Source organism: Coregonus clupeaformis, chromosome 24 (assembly GCF_020615455.1).
Source record: "Coregonus clupeaformis isolate EN_2021a chromosome 24, ASM2061545v1, whole genome shotgun sequence".
Classification (NCBI taxonomy): domain Eukaryota; kingdom Metazoa; phylum Chordata; class Actinopteri; order Salmoniformes; family Salmonidae; genus Coregonus; species Coregonus clupeaformis.
In genome coordinates, this window is record NC_059215.1 from 59,900,849 (window position 1) to 59,927,488 (window position 26,640).

General features: G+C 49.8%; 1 protein-coding gene across 3 annotated transcripts in view; it reads right to left on the minus strand.

The window, feature by feature from the left end:
• The window catches only part of LOC123481850 (transmembrane and coiled-coil domain protein 3-like), a 43,764-nt gene that overhangs the window by 15,126 nt on the left and 1,998 nt on the right, over nt 1-26,640 (minus strand). Inside the window, exon 1 of one of the 3 annotated variants that reach the window (XM_045207354.1) lies at nt 5,789-5,976. The exons of 1 other annotated variant lie outside the window; for it this stretch is intronic. In XM_045207354.1, the coding sequence (XP_045063289.1) occupies nt 5,789-5,860 (72 nt within the window). In that variant the 5' untranslated portion in view covers nt 5,861-5,976. Of the gene's footprint in view, nt 1-3,271; nt 3,355-5,788; nt 5,977-26,640 lie in introns of those variants that run through there. One more of the 3 variants, XM_045207355.1, reaches the window with a different exon arrangement.

A 26,640-nucleotide genomic window follows, 5' to 3' on the forward strand; every position in this document is an offset into this window, starting at 1 on the left:
AATAAGTATTTGGTCACCTACAAACAAGCAAGATTTCTGGCTCTCAGAGACCTGTAACTTCTTCTTTAAGAGGCTCCTCTGTCCTCCACTCGTTACCTGTATTAATGGCACCTGTTTGAACTTGTTATCAGTATAAAAGACACCTGTCCATAACCTCAAACAGTCACACTCCAAACTCCACTATGGCCAAGACCAAAGAGCTGTCAAAGGACACCAGAAACAAAATTGTAGACCTGTACCAGGCTGGGAAGACTGAATCTGCAATAGGTAAGCAGCTTGGTTTGAAGAAATCAACTGTGGGAGCAATTTTTAGGAATTGGAAGACATACAAGACCACTGATAATCTCCCTCGTTCTGGGGCTCCACGCAAGATCTCACTCCGTGGGGACAAAATGATCATAAGAACGGTGAGCAAAAATCCCAGAACCACACGGGGGGACCTAGTGAATGACCTGCAGAGAGCTGGGACCAAAGTAACAAAGCCTACCATCAGTAACACACTACGCCGCCAGGGACTCAAATCCTGCAGTGCCAGACGTGTCCCCATGCTTAAGCCAGTACATGTCCAGGCCCGTCTGAAGTTTGCTAGAGTGCATTTGGATGTTCCAGAAGAGGATTGGGAGAATGTCATATGGTCAGATGAAACCAAAATATAACTTTTTGGTAAAAACTCAACTCGTCGTGTTTGGAGGACAAAGAATGCTGAGTTGCATCCAAAGAACACCATACCTACTGTGAAGCATGGGGGTGGGAAACATCATGCTTTGGGGCTGTTTTTCTGCAAAGGGACCAGGACGACTGATCCTGTAAAGGAAAGAAATGAATGGGGCCATGTATCGTGGAGATTTTGAGTGAAAACCTCCTTCCATCAGCAAGGGCATTGAAGATGAAACGTGGCTGGGTCTTTCAGCATGACAATGATCCCAAACACACCGCCTGGGCAATCGAAGGAGTGGCTTCGTAAGAAGCATTTCAAGGTCCTGGAGTGGCCTAGCCAGTCTCCAGATCTCAACCCCATAGGAAATCTTTGGAGGGAGTTGAAAGTCTGTGTTGCCCAGCGACAGCCCCAAAACACCACTGCTCTAGAGGAGATCTGCATGGAGGAATGGGCCAAAATACCAGCAACAGTGTGTGGAAACCTTGTGAAGACTTACAGAAAACGTTTGACCTGTGTCATTGCCAACAAAGGGTATATAACAAAGTATTGAGAAACTTTTGTTATTGACCAAATTCTTATTTCCCACCATAATTTGCAAATAAATTCATTAAAAATCCTACAATGTGATTTTCAGGATTGTACCTATGATGAAAATTACAGGCCTCTTTCATCTTTTTAAGTGGGAGAACTTGCACAATTGGTGGCTGACTAAATACTTTTTCCCCCACTGTACCATAACTTAAGTACTGTAACTGAAAGGTACCATAACTGAAAGGTACCGTAACTGAAAGGTACCGTAACTGAAAGGTACCGTAACTGAATAGTACTGTAACAATGTGTGTGTAGGTAGAGTAGAGTTCACACTCACACTCTAATCTAGAGGAAGTAGCTCGCTGAATGAACCAGCTGTATTCCTGTGTGTGTCAGTGGAGGTTGCTGAGGGGAGGACGGCTCATAATAATGGCTGGAATGGAGTGAATGGAATGGTATCGAACACATGAAAACCATGTTTTTGATACCATTCCATTTACTCCATTCCAGACATTATTATGAGCCATTCTCCCCTCAGCAGCCTCCACTGGTGTGAATAGGCTGTGTGTGCACGCGTACAGACACCACATGCAGTCAGCAGACTAGAGAGTGTTAAGATCTTTATAATGTGACAGCTGGGCTGCATGGCCATAGTACACTGGCCATTACTTGAGTCGATATTATGGCCGGCAACAATTTGCATCATCACATAAGCTTCTACAGGTAGAGATCTGTTTCATAATCATTTACTAAAAAAATCCTGTCATCTCTGAGCCTGTGATATAACACGTTAAGACAGCTCTGTGATACAGAAAATCCCTTTGATGAGTGAGTGTGTGTGTGTGTGTTAATCCGAGGCTGTGTTACTCACTATACCCGGCATCGCTGTTGGTTTGTCAGTGAGTGTCTGTCCACTGTAGATTTAACTCACACTCAATCCGTAATCCAACACACACACACACACACACACACACACACACACACACAGAAGGGAAGATAGAGGGAAATACCTCAAAAGATGTGCCAACTAGTATTCTGCTAACCTGGTCTCAGATCTGTATAGCTTCAGCCAAGTCTTCTGACTATCGTATCGAGAGGAGAGAGGCCGCTAGCTGGTAGCTACTTTAGTCTATTAAATCAAACCCCTGTTTGCTCGGACTAGATTCCCTCTTCATCTCTTCCTCCTCCTGCTCCAACATGCCACTCTGCCTGAGGACACACACACAACACAAGCTCTCGCTCTCTCTTGGGTTGATGGCTATAACTCTGTCCTCATTCCCAGAAAGATTCTAGCTGATAGACCATGGATAACCCATATCCTACCCACCAACTCACACAACTCAGGGCGAGTCCATGAATACGGTATACACACAGAAAGAGAGAGAACAGTGGAACTCACACAGAGACAGGATAAAGAGAGAGAGAGAGAGAGAGAGAGAACACTTGATCTCGTACAGAGACAGGATAAAAAGAGAAAGAAGCTTTAGAGCAACACCCCCAAAGTGAGTAAATGCCTTTGAGCACCATTCATGCACAGAGACATCAGAGAGAGAGCAGGAGAGAAGAGAAGAAAGAGAGAGGGAGAGAACGGGGAGCATAGAAAGAGAGATATTGGCGGCAAAGCCTGTATAAGATTGGGGGGTGGGGAAAGGGTGAGACTCCTGTGGTTGCCCTGACAACAGAAGGGAATGACAGCAGCTAGAATACATCTCACCATAATGCCCAATGGAGCGTCTCAGAGCCTTGGGACCCATAATTCAATACATTGAGGCCTTTCCTCACCCTCCCTCCCTCCCTCTCTCTACCCCTCTCCCAGAGGTAAGCCCGAGCAAATGTTATTGATTTGTGGTGATTGGTGATTGGACAGTAGCAGGAGGTATGTGTGCTCTCTGATTGAGGTGGTCAGATAAGGCAGGCTTATTGTAGACATGAATACTGTACGCATCCAGACTGAAACAGTGTCTGTATGTAGCATGATGCCCTGGGAAACAACTGCAACAATCAGAACACAAGCGCTTGTTGCATTGAGGTTGGCTCATTTAATCACCTATTGTAGAACTATTGCCCTGATTTTATACACACCTGCAAGGCCCCGGCCCAAAGGAATTTTCCAAGGGCGGGAAGAACCATGCCCGGCACCTGGGCGGCATGGAAGCGAGCGCACCCATAACCACCTGCACACACACACCAATCACAGCGTGAAACCAAAACACAAAACATAAATAGCAAAACATACAATAATCCCATCCTCAGCCCTGATTGGAGGACCTCAAACATTTATACTGTTCATTTGTGTTATATTTATTCCAACCCTCATCAATTGCACCCTTCAGACAGCCACAGATCAACCCATATTTCCTAGTCAATCGTCATTTTACCATTTCCTCTCACAATACATCCCTACATTCTCCCATGGTGTCTCACTAAGGACTTGAACCTCCCCATCTGCAACATTTCTGCTGAAATTGCCCCGAAAATAAACATTTTACCCAAGAGCACAATTATATTTCCTATTGACTGACTGTGGTCCTTCAAATCCCCCAGCAATACAGTTTGCAGGTCCATCCACACCCTGATATTATGGCATAACAACCATTCCTGGACCACCGATGGACAGTACCAAAAGAGATGCTCTACTGATTCTGTTTCTGCTCTGACTGTTGAATACCACATATACTGAGCATTCTGTTTGTAGCGAGAATTGTGTATAATATCTTAAATTGAAAATAACGAATGAATGCATCAATTTTGTTTTGTACTGTATATCAGTTCATAATCCCGATGCACGGTATTGGGACATCGAAAATCTGTTCCCAACTATCTTGAATTTTATGCGGCATAGTGGTCAACCCTCTTGACCGTAAGTAAAGCTGATACATTTCATGATTTATATTAGTAATTTTAAGCCATTTATGATTTTTAATTGGTGGCAGACAAAATATACTGAACAAAAATATAAAACAACACGTAAAGTGTTGGTCCAATGTTTCATGAGCAGAAATAAAAGATCCCAGAAATTTTCCATAAGCACAAAAAGCTTATTTCTCTCACATTTTGTGCACAAATTTGTTTACATCCCTGCTAGTGGGATGTCAACTACCTGTCAAAATATGGGGCATGTGTACTAGGGAGGGGAGGGTGAAGTGAAAAGTCCATTTTCTGGCTCTCAGCCGCTCTCCTCTTCTCTTCTCTCCCTGCTCTGTTGTCGGTTCCAGCCAGGGCTCTCCCGTCCCTGGGACTCACGGACAAGCCGCCACACTCCAGCCACGCTAATTAACTAATGGATGGCTGGCGAGAGCCCAGGAGTCCCCAAACGCTCCTTTCCACTCCAGTGGCCGTTACTGACCAAGGGTTTCCACGGTCAGATGGAATATGTGCAACCTGCCAGTGCCATCACCCGGCCTTCCCTTCACTCTCCTCCAAGTGTTCCATCACAAAATCTGCATCCTTACCCCTATGTCTACCCTCTATAAGGGATATATAGCTGAAGAACAGCTAGACCCCTGAGTACATATCCTTCTTTACATTTCACTCTTTCATACATTCATTCATTGGTTTGTCGTAAACTGGGATAAATAGCTAGATTTAGACAGTTTAGTTTTGCATAGTCTATCCCCTAAATGGGTCATGGTATGGGAATCAGCTATCAGTGTTTTTGTTTGTGCTATAAGTATAACTCCTCAATGTATCTCACCCACAAAATTACAGTTAAGAATTAACACAAACACCAGAGACAAAACAACTATACCGTGGCAAACTACATAGTGTGGAAATGGCAATATAAAGCAAAGCGTTTAGGGACCACGTCCACCACAAACATCTGGCAGCAAATTTGCTCCCGACAAAACCTCTGGGGTAAAGGCCCCGAATGACAAGAACCTACTTCGTAATTTTGTTCAACAACTGTTGTGTTCATGCACGAGCACTTGACAGAGAGGTCGCACGCAATAATTATGTGGTTTGTGAAACGAGCTGCAGTTGCCCTCAATGGAACACCTGCCCAGCAGTACAAATCCTTGCCTAACCGGTTTATACCTCGCTGTCAAAACAACAGATTCAAACACTGAGTGTATAAATAACAAATTCAGTTAGACATGTGTTGGCTAGATTTTTTAAAATCTAAAGCAATAACGAAATGACCACAATTTACAAACAGCCTGTAACTATGAAATTATCTGAAAATATTCCTAAACATGTCCTTTTGCAATTAAACTACACTGTATCATATGATGTAATGGATATCGTGCACATAATTTCCAAATCAAGTCGCCACAACACTGGAACGGTTCCGAATTCGACTATCAGTCACGGATAAGCTGTATAGCCCAAATATTTAGTTAGCTACGGTTAGTTGGGATAATTCGCATAGAGACAACTGGTTGTTGCTCCTCTAGCTAACAACATAGACGATACATATTGCGGATATTGTCCACTACAACCGCCACGAAGAAGTGATAGTAGGCTACTAAATGTCAAACGTGACAAATGTTGGCTAACGTTAGCTCGACAGACGCAGTCAGATACGTTAGCTAACGTTTTAGACATGCAAGTCGCTGTCATTTCACCGAAGATGTGAAGCAACCAGGAGGGCATATTTACCATTTCGCCGCAGATGTGATATCTCTCTACTTCTGATAAACTTTTATCCACAGCGGTATCGGCACTGGGCATAGTCCCGTAGTTTGGTCCGTGAATGTGGACTTGACGTTCCCCTTCAAAAACAAAGTTACAAACTGTCCATCGTGCTCACGCCGTCCCGGCTCTCACTCACCACTGCTGTTAGGTGATCAGCGTCTCCTGCGGTAATACGCTCCAGAAGCACAGGACACAGTGCGAAGCGAATAGACTCCTCCCACTACTAATTTATCAAAAATATTTTTGGGGACTGTAGCCAGAGTTGAGTTGGGTGAGAGTTTAGAGTTGTGTTGCCTATGTTGAAATAAACAACCATCCAAGATTAGAAATAGGAATATTTTGCTACGGCTGGCCATGCTTTCCACCTGGCTACCACTACCCCGGCCACCAGCTCTGCACCCTCCGCTGCAACTTGCCCATGCCCCCCTTCTCCTTCACACAAATCCAGACAGCTGATGTTCTGAAAGAGCTGCAAAATCTGGACCCCTACAAATCATCTGGGCTAGACAATCTGGACCCTTTCTTTCTAAAACTAGCCGCCGAAATTGTCGCAACCCCTATTACTAGCCTGTTCAACCTCTCTTTTGTAACGTCTGAGATCCCCAGAGATTGGAAAGCTGCCGCGGTCATCCCCCTCTTCAAAGGGGGTGACACTCTAGATCCAAACTGTTACAGACCCATATCCATCCTGCCCTGCCTTTCAAAAGTTTTTGAAAGCCAAGTTAACAAACAGATCACAGACCATTTCGAATCCCACCGTACCTTCTCCGCTATGCAATCCGGTTTCCGAGCTGGTCATGGGTGCACTTCAGCCACGCTCAAGGTCCTAAACAATATTATAACCGCGATCGATAATAGACAGTACTGTATAGCCGTTTTCATTGACCTGGCCAAGGCTTTCGACTCTGTCAACCACCGCATTCTTATTGGCAGACTAAATAGCCTTGGTTTCTCAAATGACTGCCACGCCTGGTTCACCAACTACTTCTCAGATAGAGTTCAATGTGTCAAATCGGAGGGCCTGTTGTCTGGACCTATGGCAGTCTCTATGGGGGTGCCACAGGGTTCAATTCTTGGGCCGACTCTTTTCTCTGTGTATATCAATGATGTCGCTCTTGCTGCTGGTGACTCTCAGATCCACCTCTACGCAGACAACACCATTTTGTATACATCTGGCCCTTCATTGGACACTGTGTTAACAAACCTCCAAAACGAGCTTCAATGCCATACAACACTCCTTCAGTAGCCTCCAACTGCTCTTAAACACTAGTAAAACTAAATGCATGCTCTTCAACCGAACGCTGCTTGCACCCGCCCACCCGATTAGAATCACTACCTCGACGGGTCTGACCTAGAGTATGTGGACAACTACAAATACCTAGGTGTCTGGTTAGACTGTAAACTCTCCTTCCAGACTCACATTAAGAATCTCCAATCCAAAGTTAAATCTAGAATCGGTTTCCTATTTCGCAACAAAGCCTCCTTCACTCATGCTGCCAAACATGCCCTCGTAAAACTGACTATCCTACCGATCCTTGACTTCGCGATGTCATTTACAAAATAGCCTCCAACACTCTACTCAGCAAATTGGATGTAGTCTATCACAGTGCCATCCGTTTTGTCTCCAAAGCCCCATATACTACCCACCACTGTGACCTGTACGCTCTTGTTGGCTGGTCCTCACTACATATTCGTCGCCAAACCCACTGGCTCCAGGCCATCTATAAATCACTGCTAGGCAAATCCCCGCCTTATCATAGCTCATTGGTCACCATAGCAACACCCACCCGTAGTATGCGCTCCAGCAGGTATATCTCACTGGTCATCCCCAAAGCCAACACCTCCTTTGGCCGCCATTCCTTCCAGTTCTCTGCTGCCAATGACTGGAACAAATTACAAAAATCTCTGAAGCTGGAGACACTTATCTCCCTCACTAACTTTAAGCATCAGTTGTCAGAGCACCTTACCGATCACTGCACCTGTACACAGCCCATCTGAAATTAGCCCGCCCAACTACCTCATCCCTATATTGTTATTTATTTTGCTCATTTGTACTCCCAGTATCTCTATTTGCACATCATCTCTTGCACATCTATCATTCCAGTGTTAATACTAATTGTAATTATTTTGCACTATAGCCTATTTATTGCCTTACCTCCATAACTTGCTACATTTGCACACACTGTATATATATTTTTTCTGTTGTATTTTTTACTTTGTTTTGTTTTACCCCATATGTAACTCTGTGTTGTTGTTTTTATCGCACTGCTTTGCTTTATCTTGGCCAGGTCGCAGTTGTAAATGAGAACTTGTTCTCAACTGGCTTACCTGGTTAAATAAAGGTGAAATAAAATAAAAATAAATAAAAAGGCATCAAATGTCAGTCTTCCCAAACACATGTTGCTGCCCATAGGACGACTTAACATTTTACTAATGGCAAGTCGAATGAATATAGCACTACACTCTGATACAATGAAGTTCAGGGTCATTTTCCACCGAATGCGATATTTCCATTTAGCACTGTCCAGGGCACAGGGGCCTTATGACCTCCCAGATACCTGATATCATCAGCGTGCCTGCACCTGTCTGTGACTGGCACATCTTTCCACAGAAGCCTCAACAATGCCCCATGCAGGTGCTTCACTGCATGCATGTAGGCTTGGTAAGATGTGTGATAAAAATAGAGCATTTCTATAGCAAGTAAAGTGAGGTAGCCTTGGCCTAAGCATGTCACCCTTTGGAAGAGGTAGTGGATACCCCACCATTGTCTCCAAGGATAAAGGTCCCCATAAATAATTCAATAAGAAAATCTATTTTGTTGTGTCATCCATTTTTAAAGATACAGTTGGCAGCCCACTGTACTGCCGGCTAGCTGACTAGTCCAGTTGCTGTGTCGCGTGACCCAGGCCCAGGAGGTTGTTGTTATTTTACTGTCCATAAACAGAACAGGACATTTCATCCTCAGCTTATTCATTTGCAGTCTCCCACCTGTCAGACCACCACGTCGCCTTCACAAGGTAAACCAGCTATAACATACCTGATCATACCTGAACAGTAAGCAGACACACACATATGCACATATGCAAATAGGCCTACATATTGGAAGTGGAAATGGCAGTGAACCAAAAGCCAAGGAGGCAATATGGATGGAAACCCATTCATTGATTTGAGGCAGAGAGATAATGTTGATTGCACTGCATTGCACTGCACACTGTATAAAGGTGGATGTCGGTTGTGAATAACACATAGGCCTATGTACACACATACACACAAACACACACACACACACACACACACAGTATATGAAAATGGTAGCCAAGGAGGGAATATATAAAATAAAATGTATTAATTGATTTGAGGCAGACAGATAATGACGATCGGATTACACTTTCATAGACTGAATGAATGTGTGAAGGTACTGCTTAAAAGTGTGAGTAACACACACACACACACACACCTAAACTCCCAAAGTGCCTGTGGAGTCAGATGTGTCTAGTTAAGCGCTGGGCTGGCACAATGAGAGCCAATGGAAAGAGAGAGAGAGAAAGAAAGAATACTGAATGAGTCACACAACCATTCATCGCCATAACGACTGGGCCAGTGACAGGTAGACGTTCCGAGACTGAATGAATCAGCTTGGAGGGAGAGAACATCACCTGGCACAGAGGGCACGGTGTGCACAGAGAGGGGTGGCATGGGTGCCAAGATGGGATCAGATCGAATCTGGCTCTGGAGTAACTCATTAATTAGACATGGAGTCAATTAGAGAAGGGAGAATATGTTGATTCATTTTTGGGGGTGAATCATTAATAAGTTATTTACATGTTGCGTATCGGAAATGCTGCAGCCAGGACAGTACATAGTGACAATGGGTCAATTCTATAATGAGAGTAGTCATCATGTCTTCTTTACCTTCTCACTCACAACACAGCCTGAAAACAGCCCCTAGCCCGGTTCCACCAAGCCCCTTTACTGTTGGCAGATCTGAAGAAGCCAGGTAAACAACATAGTGATGGCTCTATCAAGTCCTCAAATGTGTTTATGGGAGCTTCAACCATATTGCTTCCTTCTATCTGGTTCATTCCATGCTAGAAACACAAAATATACTTATTGGGGCGGCAGATATCCTAGCGGCTAGTTCAAATCCCCGAGCCGACAAGGTGACAAATCTGCTGTTGTACCCTTGAGCAAGGCACGTAACCCTAATTGCTCCAGGGTCACCGTTAATAATGGCAGACCCTGGCCGTGACCACACTCTCCAAGGGTGTCTCAGGGGTGTTAGGATATGCAAAAAACACATTTCTAATTCACACGTGTATAATACACACTTTTACTTGAAATAGGACATATATAAGCACCCACCAAATTATTATTAGTAGTATTATTAGTATAAATAAGGTCAGAGAACTAGAGGGTGTTTTGAGATTAGGGACAGATCTCGCTGCTTTGATCAGACCATTTAACTAATCCTCTTCTAGTCCATTACCACCTATGTAGGCCTGTTGATTAGTTATTAAAAGTGTTCGTTTTATAATGAGGTATGGAATGTTAATTGGGTCTAAATTGGTGTTTGGCTGTATTGATTTGGCTTGGAGCAGGACGTGTGTCCAGAGAGAATAGCTTTACAACAAACACGGATGTCACGATCGTCATGAAAAGTGGACCAAGGCGCAGCGTGATATGCGTACATCTTTTTAATAGTGTACTGGCAACACGATACAAAATACAAAACAACCAAACGAAACGTGAAGTCCTCGGTTAACAACACAAACCAACACGGAACAAGATCCCACAAAACACAAGTGCACAACAGGCTGCCTAAGTATGGTTCCCAATCAGAGACAACAAGCAACAGCTGATTCTCGTTGCCTCTGATTGAGAACCACCCCGGCCAACCTAGAAAACACATGAACTAGAAACTGAACATAGAACACAAAACATAGACCCTATACACCCTGGCTCAACATATAAGAGTCCCCAGAGCCAGGGCGTGACAACGGATGCACGCATGCATGCTGCACATGCACGCAAACACACACATGCACGCACTCACACACAGTCTGCTTATTTAACCCACTTTGATCAGAGCACTAATCATAACTTCACCAGCCATGAAACATGAAATACACACACTCTCCTTTTCAGCAATATCTTATCTAAATGCCACTAGTGGTCTCGCTTGATAGTTCAGCTCCTTTGAGCTGATAATCCAATTACTCTGAAAGATAAGGTTGACAAGTTTATTAATATTGACTTTGCATAGAGAGACTATAGAGGGCTATAGTTCATCTGGTGTGTGTGTGTGTGTGTGTGTGTGCGTGCGTGCCCGTTACTGTTTATCGCAACGCTGCCATTGTTTCACTTCACCCTGACGTTGTGTTTGTTCTACACTTCCTGCGCCACTTCCTGTCTCTGTCCCAGACGTCACCCCAATCTGACCTCTACCTTCCCAAATAGTTCCGGAACGTAATATTGAGGTGGAGTAATGGAATGTTGATGTAGAGATCTGGAATGTTTTGGTGGGATCCTAAATGATGCCTCTATAAGAGTCATACTAGCTCATAACTGACCCCAAAGCTGCCCTCTGAACACAGGAGTGTGTGTGTTTGTACGTGTGTGATCATGTTATAATCTTACGAAGAACAAGGAAATTTAAACAAACAGACGATTCCCTCTGGTAAGGCATAAGGTAAAATCTGTCGATGTGCCCTTGAGCAAGGCACTTAACCCTAATTGCTCCTGTAAGTCGCTCTGGATAAGAGCGTCTGCTAAATGACCAAAAATAAAAAAATAAAAAAATAAAATAAATAAATAATAAATAAGAACAGACTGCTCTGAGGAACTCTGTCCCTTCTCCTTCCTGTGTGACTCAGAGACATGCCAGGGCCAGATCAGGTCACACACTGTCTGGGTCTCTGTCACACAAACACTGTGTGGGTCTCTGTCACACACACACACACACACACACACACACACACACACACACACACACACACACACACAGTGCACTACTGCTCCTCTAGCAGTGTTAAGGCCTATATGTCCAGACTGGTGATGTGGTAAGCGTAATCGGATAATAGGGGGACAGATCACTATACTGTATGTACATATGTGAACAGAAAGTGTGAATCTGTATTCCCTGTTTCAGTCCTGTGTGTACCAGTGTGTGTATGGAGCATGTGTGACAGACAGTGAGTGTGACAGTGTTTGTGACAGTCTGTGTGACAGTTTCCCTAATCTCTGAGCCATCTCGATGCAGCAACGCGGGTACTCTGAAAGGATTCAGTATCCTGAGTGGCGCAGTGGTCTAAGGCACTGCATCGCAGTGCTAACTGTGCCACTAGAGATCCTGGTTCGAATCCAGGCTCTGTCGCAGCCGGCCGCGACCGGGAGACTCATGGGCGGCGCACAATTGGCCCAGCGTCGTCCAGGGTAGGGGAGGGAATGGACGGGAAGGGAGGGAATGGCCGGCAGGGATGTAGCTCAGTTGATAAAGCATGGCGTTTGCAACGCCATGGTTGTGGGTTTGATTCCCACGGGGGGCCAGTATAAAAAAAAAAAAAATGTATTCACTAACTGTAAGTCGCTCTGGATAAGAGCGTCTGCTAAATGACTAAAAATGTAAATGCAGAGTGAACAACACACACACACGGTCCTTGTCTCTTGGTAATTGGGGCAGTGTGGTTGAACTGGTTTTTGGGATGACCTAATCCTACTCCCTAGTTCTGTCCAGAATAAAAACAACCTCATCTCTCTCAAACCCTTATGCATCATTCTGCATACCCCTTAAATCACTCTCTTCTCCCTCCAAAGCTCTCTCTCTCTCTCTCTCCAGACATCAGGCCGTTGAGAAATACTTACTGCCCCTCCCCATGCCCCCAACAAAACACCCCTCTTTACCCCCCTGTCCCCCTCCTCTACTCCTCCCATCCTGTTCTATTCAGACCCAGAGTGAAATGGTGGATCAAGAGACCCATCCACAACCCACTAATCCCTCCCACCCCCACGGTCACTTTTGTCCCAGCACAGCAGGCAAAAAATGTGGCATATGAATACAGGGCTGGGGGGAGTGACTGGTAGAGGTGGGTGATGGTAGGAGGGCGGTAGTACTCAACCTCAGCTGTAAATCTAACTGGACTGTGTGGCAGAATGTCATTAAAGAGAGAATATACCTGATTAACCACAGATACAACCGCCAGATAAAGAGAGAGAGAGAGAGAGAGAGAGAGAGAGAGAGAGAGAGAGAGAGAGAGAGAGAGAGAGAGAGAGACAAAATACAACCACTCCAACCCAAAAAGGCCAATTAAATGATAAAATATACAGACCACAAATTCCACTTGGCTATACTTAAACTCTTTAACATCATCCTTAGCTCTGGCATCTTCCCCAATATTTGGAACCAAGGACTGATCACCCCAATCCACAAAAGTGGAGACAAATTTGACCCCAATAACTATCGTGGGATATGCGTCAACAGCAACCTTGGGAACATCCTCTGCATTATCATTAACATCAGACTAGTTCATTTCCTCAGTGAAAACAAAGTACTGAGCACATGTCAAATTGGCTTTTTACCAAATTACCATACGACAGACCACGTATTCACCCTGCACACCCTAATAGACAAACAAATAAACCAAAACAAAGGCAAAGTCTTCTCATGCTTTGTTGATTTCAAAAAAGCTTTTGACTCAATTTGGCATGAGGGTCTGCTATACAAATTGATGGAAAGTGGGGTTGGGGGAAAAATATACGACATTATAAAATCCATGTACACGAACAACAAGTGTGCGGTTAAAAATGGCAAAAAACACACACATTTCTTTCCACAGGGCCGTGGGCTGAGACAGGGATGCAGTTTAAGCCCCACCCTCTTTAACATATATATCAACGAATTGACGAGGGCACTAGAACAGTTTGCAGCACCCGGCCTCACCCTACTAGAATCTGAAGTCAAATGTCTACTGTTTGCTGATGATCTGGTGCTTCTGTCACCTACCAAGGAGGGCCTACAGCAGCACCTAGATCTTCTGCACAGATTCTGTCAGACCTGGGCCCTGAAAGTAAATCTCAGTAAGACAAAAAAGAATGGTGTTCCAAAAAAGGTCAAGTTGCCAGGACCACAAATACAATTTATATCTAGACACCGTTGCCCTAGAGCACACAAAAAACTATACATAACTCGGCCTAAACATCAGCGCCACAGGTAACTTCCACAAAGCTGTGAACGATCTGAGAGACAAGGCAAGAAGGGCCTTCTATGCCATCAAAAGGAACATAAAATTCGACATACCTAAAAATACTTGAATCAGTTATAGAACCCATTGCCCTTTATGGTTGTGAGGTCTGGGGTCCGCACACCAACCAATAATTCACAAAATGGAACAAACACCAAATTGAGACTCTGCATGCAGAATTCTGAAAAAAGATCCTCTGTGCACAACGAAAAACACAAAATAATGCATGCAGAGCAGAATTAGGCCGATACCAGCTAATTATCAAAATCCAGAAAAGAGCCGTTAAATTCTATAACCACTTAAAAGTGTCACACCCTGGCTCTGGGGACTCTATATGTTGAGCCAGGGTGTGTAGATTCTATGTGTTCTTGTTCTATGTCGGTATTCTAGAGTTGTGTTTTCTATGTTGGCCAGTATGGTTCTCAATCAGAGGCAACGAGTATCAGCTGTTGCTTGTTGTCTCTGATTGGGAACCATACTTAAGCAGCCAGTTTACCCACAGTAGTTGTGGGATCTTGTTCCTTTTGGTTTGTTCCGTGTTGGTTGTTTAACCTAGGACGTCACGTTATTCGTTTATTGTTTTGTTCGTGTTATCACTTTGGATAATAAAGTATGTTTGCCTTCAACGCTGCGCCTTGGTCTACTCCACTCTAACGATCGTGACAGAAGATCCCACCATACCAGGACCAAGCAGCGTGTCCAGCAGCAGGCAGCCTGGACATGGGAGGAAGCGCCGGGTAAGGAGCTGGAGAGGTTGGCGATGGCCCAGGTGGGCCAATTGTGGTCCTGGGAGGACATGCTTGGGGGAAAAGGGCCATGGGCTAAGGTTAAGGCCCTGGCGAGAGAGGAGCAACGGCGTCAACAGTGTCGTCGTCGGACGGACGAGAGGCAACCCCAAAAAAAAATTTGGGGGGGGCACACGGCATGGGCGACTGGGCAGCAGGAGGCTGCCACAGGGCGAATTGGGAGATTAGGAGAGGAGGCCACCGGGTTTGGGGGGCCAGAAGGCAGGTTGGCGGAGCCTGGATGGAGAGCAGAGCCAACTCCCCGTACTCAGGCATGGCAGCATGAGACTGGGCAGGTTCCGGGGTATGCGGAGCTGCGTACTGTGCCACGAGTGGTCCGGCATAGTCCGGTACGTCCTGTGCGAGCACCCTGCACGTGTCGTGCGAAGGTGGGCATGCAGCCAGGACGGAGTGTGCCGGCTCAGCGCTCGTGGCCTCCAGTGCCTCTCCTCGGTCCCGGATATCCTGCGCCAGTGTCACGTGCTGTTATGCCAGTACGGGTACACAGCCCTGTACGTCCTGTGCTGATGCCTCACATGGAGTGTGTGAAGGTAGGCATTCAGCCAGGATGGGTTGTGGCAGCTCTTCACTCCAGGCCTCATATCCGTCTCCACAGCCCGGCCCGGCCTGTTCCTGCTCCTCGCACCAAGCCTCCGGTGCACGTCGCCAGCCCAGCCCGGCCTGTTCCTGCCACTCGCACCAAGCCTACGGTGTGCGTCGCCAGCCCGGCCCGGCCTGTTCCTGCCCCTCGCACCAAGCCTCCGGTGCGCGTCGCCAGCCCAGCCCGGCCTGTTCCTGCCACTCGCACCAAGCCTACGGTGTGCGTCGCCAGCCCGGCCCGGCCTGTTCCTGCCCCTCGCACCAAGCCTACGGTGCGCGCCGCCAGCCCGGCCCGGCCTGTTCTGCCCTTCGCACCAAGCCTACGGTGCGCAACGCCAGCCCAGCCCGGCCTGTTCCTGCCCTTCGCACCAAGCCTACGGTGCGCATCGCCAGCCCAGCCCGGCCTGTTCCTGCTCCCCGCACCAAGCTAACGGTGCGCATCGCCAGCCCGGCCCGGTCTGTTCCTGCCACTCGCACCAAGCCTACGGTGCGCGTCGCCAGCCCGGCCCGGCCTGTTCCTGCCACTCGCACCAAGCCACGGTGCGCGTCGCCAGCCCGGCCCGGCCTGTTCCTGCCACTCGCACCAAGCCTACGGTGCGCGTCGCCAGCCCGGCCCGGCCTGTTCCTGCCCCTCGCACCAAGCCTACGGTGCGCACGCCAGCCCAGCCCGGCCTGTTCCTGCCCTTCGCACCAAGCCTACGGTGCGCATCGCCAGCCCAGCCCGGCCTGTTCCTGCTCCCCGCACCAAGCTAACGGTGCGCATCGCCAGCCCGGCCCGGTCTGTTCCTGCCACTCGCGCCAAGCCTACGGTGCGCGTCGCCAGCCCGGCCCGGCCTGTTCCTGCCACTCGCACCAAGCCTACGGTGCGCGTCGCCAGCCCGGCCCGGCCTGTTCCTGCCCCTCGCACCAAGCCTACGGTGCGCGTCGCCAGCCCGGCCCGGCCTGTTCCTGCCCTTCGCACCAAGCCTACGGTGCGCGTCGCCAGCCCGGCCCGGCCTGTTCCTGCCACTCGCACTAAGCCAGGGGTGCGAGTCGTCAGCCCGGTAAGGCCCGTTCCTGCCCCACGCACCAAGCCAGGGGTGCGCATCGTCAGCCCGGTCCGGCCCGTTGCTCCACGCACGAGCCAGGGGTGCGCATCGTCAGCCCGGTCCGGCCCGTTCCTGCTCCACGCACCAAGCCAGGGGTGCGCATTGTCAGCCCGGTATGGCCCGTTCCGGCTCCACGCACCAAGCCAGGGGTGCGCATCGTCAGCCCGGTCCGCCCGTTGCTGCTCCACGCACAGCCAGGGGTGCGCATCGTCAGCCCGGTCCGGCCCGTTCCTGCTCCACGCACCCAGCCAGAGGTGCGCATCGTCAGCCCGGTCCGGCCCGTTGCTGCTCCACGCACCAAGCCAGGGGTGCGCATCGTCAGCCCGGTCCTGCCCGTGCTGCTCCACGCACCAAGCCAGGGGTGCGCACGTCAGCCCGGTCCGGCCCGTTGCTGCTCCACGCACCAAGCCAGGGGTGCGCATCGTCAGCCCGGTCCGGCCCGTTCCTGCTCCACGCACAAGCCAGGGGTGCGCGTCGTCAGTCCGGCACAACCTGCGCCTGGGTCACCGGTGCCTGGTCAGGTACCGGTCAGCTGCTCCACACCGGAGCTTAAGCAATCCGCTCCTACGATGTCCAGTCCAGCTCCAGCCAGCGGGGCCAGACCGGACCAGGGGCGCTACGGGGGGATTATTGGAGGGTGGTGGGCAAGCCCGGAGCCGGAACCGCCTCCGAGGAGGAATGCCCACCCAGCCCTCCCCTGTTTGGTTTAGGTTGAGGCACGGTCGCAGTCCGCGCCTTTGGGGCGGGGTACTGTCACACCCTGGCTCTCGGGACTCTATGCCATCAAAAGGAACATAAAATTCGACATACCTAAAAATACTTTAATCAGTTATAGAACCCATTGCCCTTTATGGTTGTGAGGTCTGGGGTCCGCACACCAACCAATAATTCACAAAATGGAACAAACACCAAATTGAGACTCTGCATGCAGAATTCTGAAAAAAGATCCTCTGTGCACAACGAAAAACACAAAATAATGCATGCAGAGCAGAATTAGGCCGATACCAGCTAATTATCAAAATCCAGAAAAGAGCCGTTAAATTCTATAACCACTTAAAAGTGTCACACCCTGGCTCTGGGGACTCTATATGTTGAGCCAGGGTGTGTAGATTCTATGTGTTCTTGTTCTATGTCGGTATTCTAGAGTTGTGTTTTCTATGTTGGCCAGTATGGTTCTCAATCAGAGGCAACGAGAATCAGCTGTTGCTTGTTGTCTCTGATTGGGAGCCATACTTAAGCAGCCAGTTTACCCACAGTAGTTGTGGGATCTTGTTCCTTTTGGTTTGTTCCATGTTGGTTGTTTAACCTAGGACGTCACGTTATTCGTTTATTGTTTTGTTCGTGTTATCACTTTGGATAATAAAGTATGTTTGCCTTCAACGCTGCGCCTTGGTCTACTCCGTTCAACGATCGTGACAAAAAGGAAGCGATTACCAAACCTTCCATAACAAAGCCATCACCTACAGAGAGATGAACTTGGAGAAGAGACCCTTAAGCAAGCTGGTCCTGGGGCTCTGTTCACAAACACAAAACAGATCCCCAGGACAACAACACAATTAGACCCAACCAAATCATGAAAAAACAAAAATAGAATTACTTGACGCATTGGAAAGAATTAACAAAAAAACTGAGCAAACTAGAATGCTATTTGGCCCTAAACAGAGAGTACAGAGTGGCAGAATACATGACCACTGTGACTGACCCAAACTTAAGGAAAGCTTTGACTATGTACAGACTCAGTGAGCATATCCTTGCTATTGAGAAAGGCCGCCGTAGGCAGACCTGGCTCTCAAGAGAAGACAGGCTATGTGCACACTGCCCATAAAATGAGGTGGAAACTGAGCTGCACTTCCTAACCTCCTGCCAAACGTATGATCATATTAGAGACACATACAGTTGAAGTTGGAAGTTTACATACACTTAGGTTGGAGTCATTAAAACTCGTTTTTCAACCACCCACAAATTTCTTGTTAACAAACTATAGTTTTGGCAAGTCGGTTAGGACATCTACTTGTGCATGACTGTCACGCCCTGACTCAGGGGACTCGTATATGTTGAGTCAGGGTGTGTATGTTCTATGTTGTATATTTCTATGTTGATATTCTAGTATGTCTATTTCTATGTTGGCCGGTGTGGTTCCCAATCAGAGGCAGCTGTCGCTCGTTGTCTCTGATTTGGGACCATACTTAGGCAGCCTATTGGCACTAGTGGGTTGTGGGATCTTGTTCTGTGTTAAGGTATGTTGTGTTGTGCTGCCTTGGACTTCACGTATCGTTTGTTTATTGTTTTGTCGTTGTGTTTATTCGTTAATAAACATGTATGCATATCACGCTGCGCCTTGGTCCTTCTCGTTCGTCACCGATCGTGACAGAAGATCCCACCAAATGAGGACCAAGCAGCGTGTCCAGGAGCAGACAGCCTGGACATGGGAGGAGATCCTGGAAGGAAAGGGTTCCTGGACATGGGAGGAGATTCAGGCCGGGATGGATCGCCGTCCTTGGGAGGAGACAGTGGTATAGAGAGGCGTGGTATAGAGAGGAGCAGCGGCAACGCAGAAGGTGCCGGCCGAGGAAGAAGCCCGAGAGACAGCCCCAAGAAATGTTTTTTGGGGGGCTAAAAGGGTGGTTGGCGGAGCCTAGTGTTAGAGCAGAGCCAACTCCCCGTACTCACGCGAGGAAGCGTGTGACTGGGAAGGCTCTGTGTTATGCGGAGCTACGTACTGTGTCGCCAGTGTGCCGGCACAGTCCTGTACGTCCTGTGCTAGCACCACGCACGTGTCGTGCGAAGATGGGGATTCAGCCAGGACGGGGTGTGCCGGCTCAACGCTCCTGGTCTCCAGTACGCCTCCTCGGTCCCGCATATCCTGCGCCTGTTCTACGAGCTGTATCACCAGTGCGCGTGCACAGCCCAGTGTGTCCTGTGCCAGTGCCCCGCATGTGTAGTGCGAAAGTGGGCAGCCAGCCAGGGACGGGTTGTGCCAGCTCTCCGCTCCAGACCTCCAGTCCGCCTTCGCAGTCCGGTCCGGCCCGTTCCTGCTCCTCGCACCAAGCCAGTGGTGCGCGTCGCCAGCCCGGCCCGGCCTGTTCCTGCTCCTCGCACCAAGCCAGTGGTGCGCGTCGCCAGCCTGGTCCGGCCTGTTCCTGCCCCTCGCACCAAGCCAGTGGTGCACGTTGCCAACCCGGCCCGGCCTGTTCCTGCCCCTCGCACCAAGCCAGTGGTGCGCGCTGCCAGCCTGGCCCGGCCTGTTCCTGCCCCTCGCACCAAGCCAGTGGTGCGCGTCGCCAGCCCGGTCCGGCCTGTTCCTGCCCCTCGCACCAAGCCAGTGGTGCGCATCGCCAGCCCGGCCCGGCCTGTTCCTGTCCCTCGCACCAGGCTAGTGGTGCGCGTCGCCAGTCCGGTACGGCCTGTTCCTGTCCCTCGCACCAGGCCAGTGGTGCGCGTCGCCAGTCCGGTACGGCCCGTACCTTCTCCCCGCACCAAGCCAGTGGTGCGCGTCTCCAGCCCGGTCCGACCTGTTGCTGCTCCTCGCACCAAGCCAGTGGTGCGTGTGTCCAGTCCGGCATGGCCCTTGCCTGTTCCACCGGTGCCTGGTCCGGCACCGGTCAGCTGCTCCACTCCGGAGCCAGAGCAGTCCGCTCCACCGGTGCCCAGTTCAGCTCCGGTCAGCTGCTCCACTCCGGAGCCAGAGCAATCCGCTTCACCGGGGTCCAGTCCAGCTCCGGTCAGCGGCTCCACTCCGGAGCCAGAGCAGTCCGCTCCACCGGTGCCTGATCCAGCTCCGGTCAGCTGCTCCACTCCAGAGCCAGAGCAGTCCGCTCCACCGGGGTCCAGTCCAGCTCCGGTCAGCGGATCCACTCCGGAGCCAGAGCAGTCCGTTCCACCGGTGCCTAGTTCAGCTCCGGTCAGCTGCTCCACTCCGGAGCCAGAGCAATCCGCTCCACCGAGGTCCAGTCCAGCTCCGGTCAGCGGCTCCACTCCGGAGCCAGAGCAGTCCGCTCCACCGGTGCCTGATCCAGCTCCGGTCAGCGGCTCCACTCCGGAGCCAGAGCAGTTCAATCCACCGTCGTCGGGTCCAGCTCCAGTCAGCGGTTCCAGTCCAGACCCAGACGTCAGCCCCTCTCCAGGTTCGGGGTCTCCCACACCAGGGTCCAGACAGGGCTTGGTACTTCGTGGGAGGAAGGAAAGGGGAAGCAGCGCGCCGAGGTCCAGACCAGACCAGGGGCACAACAGGGAGGTGGAGAGTAAATTGTGGTCACGCCCGGAGCCGGATCCGCCGAGGCGGAATGCCCACCCGGCCCCTGTGTTCCACTTGTTTTGTCTTGATTGCACACACCTGATTCCCATCACGTTAATTTGTTTCCCTATTTTACCCTCTGGTTTCCTCGTGGTGTTGTGCGCGATTGTTCGTTGTTTTGCTGTCTTTCTTGTGAGCTGGTACTTTTTTCTTCCCTGCATGGAAGATATGCTCTGTTACTTTTGTTAAGTAAAGTACGTTGTTTACTAATTTCTGTGTCCTGCGCCTGACTCCGTCCCACCGCTACACACTGACGCATGACAGAATCACGCACCGATAATGGAGTCAGCAGGCACATTCATTCCTCCAGTATCAGTGGAGGAACACATTCAGCAGCACTCGACCATGCTACAGACTCTCGGCACAGCCATGGATCGAGTACTACAGTCGATGGAGCGATGGGTGAGAGGGGGTTTGCCTACACCTCTTCCCACTACAAATCCCCCCACATCGCTGTCTACTTCTTCACCACCTGGATCCAGTGGGATTCGGTTCTCGCTCCTGAGGGAATATGATGGAACAGCTGCCGGGTGCCGGGGGTTTCTGCTCCAGGTGGAGTTTTACCTGGCAACCATCCACCCGGCTCCCTCGGGATACGAGAGCGTGTCCGCCGTCATCTCCTGTCTGTCGGGGAAAGAGCTCGAGTGGGCCAACGCTGAGTGGGGAGGTATAGACGCAGTATCGGTGCGCTATGAGGATTTCACCCGCCGCTTCCGGGCGGTATTTGATCATCCACCGGAGGGGAGAGCGGCGGGGGAACGGTTGTTCCACCTCAGACAGGGGAGGAGGAGCGCACAGGACTTCGCACTGGACTTCAGGACCTTGGCAGCCAGCGTGGGATGGAATGAGAGGGCCCTGATCGACCATTACACATGCAGCCTACGGGAGGACGTTCGTCGAGAGCTGGCCTGCAGGGACACCACCCTCAACCTGGACCAGCTGGTGGACTTATCTATACGGCTGGATAACCTGTTGGCCACCCGCGGACGTTCAGATCAGGGTCCGTCCATCCATCTCCCAGCACTTCCGACCCTACATCGATGGAGCTTGGAGGTGCTGATTTAAGGGTTACCGGAACGGGGGCTGTTTCCTGCACCAACTGTGGCCGCAGATGACACACTGCTGGTCGGTGCTGGGAAGGGTCCTCAGGGAATCGAGGCAGCAGGCAGGGCACTGGAGGACCATCCCAGGTGAGTAGGCACCCGACTCACCCAGAGCTCCCTGTTGCTCACATGTGTTCACGTCGAATTTCCTGAGTTTTCCCCGCATTCCCAGCATAAGGCGCTCGTAGATTCAGGCGCAGCTGGGAATTTTATAGACCGTCTATTTGCACATAGATTAGGGATTCCTATTTATCCTGTTGATGTGCCCTTCCCTATACATGTTTTAGATAGTCGCAGGAGGGTCATGAGGAGAGAATCAGTCTCTTCCTGATCGATTCTCCTGCGTTTCCCGTGGTGTTGGGGCTTCCCTGGTTAGCCTCTCATGACCCCAATATTTCATGGCAACAGAGGGCTCTCAAGGGATGGTCACGTCAGTGCTCGGGGAGGTGTGTAGGTGTTTCCGTAGGTACAACAACGGTGGAGAGTCCAAACCAGGTCTCCACTATGCACATTCCCCCCGAATATGCCGATTTGGCTCTCGCCTTCTGTAAAAGGAAGGTGACTCAATTACCACCCCATCGACAGGGGGATTGTGCGATAAATCTCCGGGAGGGCACTGCACTTCCTCTGAGTCATGTGTATCCTCTGTCACAGGAGGAAACGGCGGCTATGGAATCATGTCTCCGAATCTCTGGGACAGGGATACATTCGGCCTTCCACTTCCCCTGCTTCCTCGAGTTTCTTTTTTGTGAAGAAGAAGGATGGAGGGTTGCGCCCGTGCATTGACTATCGAGGTCTCAATCAGATAACTGTTAAGCACAGTTATCCACTACCGCTCATTGCGAGTATGACGGAGTCATTGCACGGGGCGCGCTTCTTCACCAAATTGGATCTCAGGAGCACGTACAACCTGGTGCATATCTGGGAGGGGGATGAGTGGAAGATGGCATTTAGTACCACCTCTGGGCACTATGAGTACCTCGTCATGCCGTACGGGTTGATGAATGCTCCCTCAGTCTTCCAATCCTTTGTCGATGAGATTTTCAAGGACCTGCACGGACAGGGTGTAGTGGTGTATATAGATGATATTCTCATCTACTCCGCTACATGGGCCGAGCATGTGTCCATGGTGGGCAGGGTGCTTGGTCGACTGTTGGAACATGACCTGTACGTCAAGGCTGAGAAATGTCTGTTCTTTCAACAGTCCGTCTCCTTCTTAAGATACCGCCTGTCCGCGTCAGGGGTGGAGATGGAAAATGACCGCATTTCAGCCGTGTGTAATTGGCAGACTCCAAACACGGTAAAGGAAGTGCAGCGATTCTTAGGGTTTGCCAACTACTACCGGAGGTTTATCCGGGGCTTTGGTCAGGTAGCGGCTCCCATTACCTCCTTGCTGAAGGGGGGACCGGTGCGCCTGCAGTGGTCCGCTGAGGCGGACAGGGCTTTTGGTCACCTGAAGGCTCTGTTCACCTCGGCTCCCGTGCTGGCTCATCCGGATCCTACCTTGGCATTCATGGTCAAGGTGGACGCGTCCGAGGCTGAGATAGGAGCTGTACTGTCTCAGCGCTCGGGTACGCCACCAAAGCTCCGCCCCTGTGCCTTTTTTTCGAAGAAGCTCAGCCCGGCGGAGCGAAACTATGATGTGGGGGACCGGGAGCTGTTAGCTGTTAAGGCTCTGAAGGCGTGGAGACATTGGCTTGAGGGGGCAAAACACCCTTTTCTCATTTGGACTGACCACCGCAATCTGGAGTACATCCGGGCGGCGAGGAGACTGAACCCTCGCCAGGCAAGGTGGGCCATGTTTTTCACACGTTTTGTTTTCACCCTCTCGTACAGACCAGGTTCCCAGAATGCTAAGGCAGACGCTCTGTCCCGACTCTATGACACAGAGGAGCGGTCCAGGGAGCCTGTTTACACACGTCTTCCGGCACTACGGGGTACCTGAGGATATAGTGTCTGATTGGGGTCCCCAGTTCATGGACCATCTGGGGGTCTCGATCAGCCTGACCTCAGGGTTTCATCCCGAGAGTAATGGGCAGGTGGAGGGAGTAAACCAGGATGTGGGTAGGTTTCTGAGGTCATATTGCCAGGACCTGCCAGGGGATTGGTCGGTGTACATCCCCTGGGCAGAGATGGCCCAAAACTCCCTCCACCACTCCTCTACTGACCTGTCTCCATTTCAGTGTGTACTAGGTTATCTGCCGGTCCTGGCACCGTGGCATCAGAGCCAGTTCGAGGCACCTGCGGTGGATGAATGGTTTTGGCGGTCGGAGGAGACCTGGAACGCTGCCCATGTACGCCTGCAACGGGCTATCAGGCAACAGAAGGCGAGCGCCGACCGCCACTGCAGTGAGGCCCCGGAGTATGCACCGGGGGACCGGGTCTGGCTCTTGACCCGAAACCTGCCCCTTCGCCTGCCCTGCCGGAAGCTGGGTCGGCGGTTTGTGGGGCCATTTAAAGTCCTGAGGAGATTGAACAGGGTATGTTATAGGTTACAGCTCCCTCCTGATTACCGTATTAACCCCTCGTTCCATGTGTCTCTCCTCAGGCCGGTGGTAGCTGGTCCGCTCCAGGAGTCTGAGGTGCGGGAGGTTCCTCCGCCCCCACTGGACATCGAGGGGGCACCGGCGTACTCGGTCCGGGCCATCCTGGATTCGAGGCGTCAGGTGGGGGGCCTGCAGTATCTCGTGGAGTGGGAGGGGTACGGTCCGGAGGAACGGTGCTGGGTTCCTAGGAGGGACATCCTCAATCCCTCCCTGTTGAGGGATTTCCACCGTCGTCATCCGACTCGCCCTGCTCCGCGTCCTCCTGGCCGGCTGGAGCCGCGCGTCAAGGGGGGGGGTACTGTCACGAATTCAGCCGAGGCTGCCCCTCCTCCTTGCTTGGGCAGGCTTCGGCGTTCGTCGTCATCGGAGTACTAGCTGCCACCGATCTATGTTTCTGTGTTCCACTTGTTTTGCCGTTAATTTGTTTCCCTATTTTACTCTCTGGTTTCCTCATGGTGTTGTGCGTGATTGTTCGTTGTTTTGCTGTCTTTCTTGTGAGCTGGTACTTTTTTCTTCCCTGTGTGGAAGATATGCTCTGTTACTTTTGTTAAGTAAAGTACGTCGTTTACTAATTTCTGTGTCCTGTGCCTGACTCCGTCCTACCTCTACACACTGACGCATGACACTTTATTATTTTGGAACTTCTGAGTGTAATGTTTACTGTTAATATTTATTGTTTACTTCACTTTTGTTTACTATCTACTTCACTTGCTTTGGCAATGTTAACATACGTTTCCCATGCCAATAAAGCCCTTAAATTGAAATTGAATTTAATTGAGGAGGAAGAAGAAGTGAGGCAGGGAGAGAGAGCGAGGATGAGGGCATAGTAGAGGAATTGACCATTACCATTAAGAACGCAAACACTCAACCTAATTGTACTAATTATGGTGACCTCTGACCTATATTTTACATTGACATTTTAGTCATTTAGCAGACGCTCTTATCCAGAGCGACTTACAGTTAGTGAGTGCATACATTTTTCATATAGTCATGTGACTGCTCTCACAGGCCATGGGTTGGTTTCCTATAGGCCACTTGGGCTCCAGCAGCTTTCACAAAGAGATCTGATATGTCACTCTCTTAGTGGGGGTCCAAAGTGACGCAGAGCACACCCTTTCATGTATACCTATGAACAGTACACACACACAACTCTCCCACACTCTCAAGTCTAAGCCCAAATATCAAGCCGGTGGCATTCTGACCTAACTAGTCTTTTTGAGTGTTATAAGGTCTATTTTGAGTGTGTTTATTGACCTATGGGGAACTGTGAAAGGATAAAGAGTTGGCAGACAGGGCTGCAGTGTTAGAGAGAGGAGAGAGACAGAGGAAGAGAGAGGGGAAGAGAGCGAGAGGAAGAGAGAGAAAGAGCAGAGCCACTGTCAGATGGAGATGGATTGATAATAACAGACTGACGCATCCTGCCTGATGTGACATCATCACTCACCTGTCAGCGAGCGGAAGCACACTCAGCTGTGAATAACACACGTAATCACACCAGATAAAAGACAGAGAGAGATTAAGGGAGAGGGAAAGAAAGGATGTGCTATTTTAGTTTCATTTTCACTCCATTCACACAAATGTTGAGTCAGGTGCTGGCCAATAGAGTCAGTGTTGCCATATGGAGCGAGTTTCGCTCTGCATCCACATTCTCTGTTCAACTTCTTTGATTTGGCACTAAAACAGACCTCCCGCAGGAATATGAGAGGTTGTTCCAAATACAACTGTCTTTTCTGTTGACATAAGGGGAGGAGGAGGGCAACTAATGGGTGGAAAGTATCACCCTGAGACAATTAAATGAAAGTAGCTAATGTTGTTGCCTGTTTGCAGTGTTTGTTTCGTACTTTAAATTGCAAGATTAGAAGGGTTTATTGGGATTAAGTGTTTTCATTCAGTTTCACGTAATTAGTTTCACAAATTTGGTTAATTTGCTTTATACACTCACCACACACAGCCAATTTCAACACAATTAGGCGGTCAGCCAGCATGCACATGCACGCACACACACACACACCCTAACACACTCTCTCTCCCATCATACGACCGTAAAGGTTAGAGCGTACAAATCAGTGATCATTGAGACACATGTCAAGCCCAGGACTATCCATTGTAACAATCACTCTCTCTCATGTCAGACCTACAATGGCTGTGATGGGTGTGTACTGT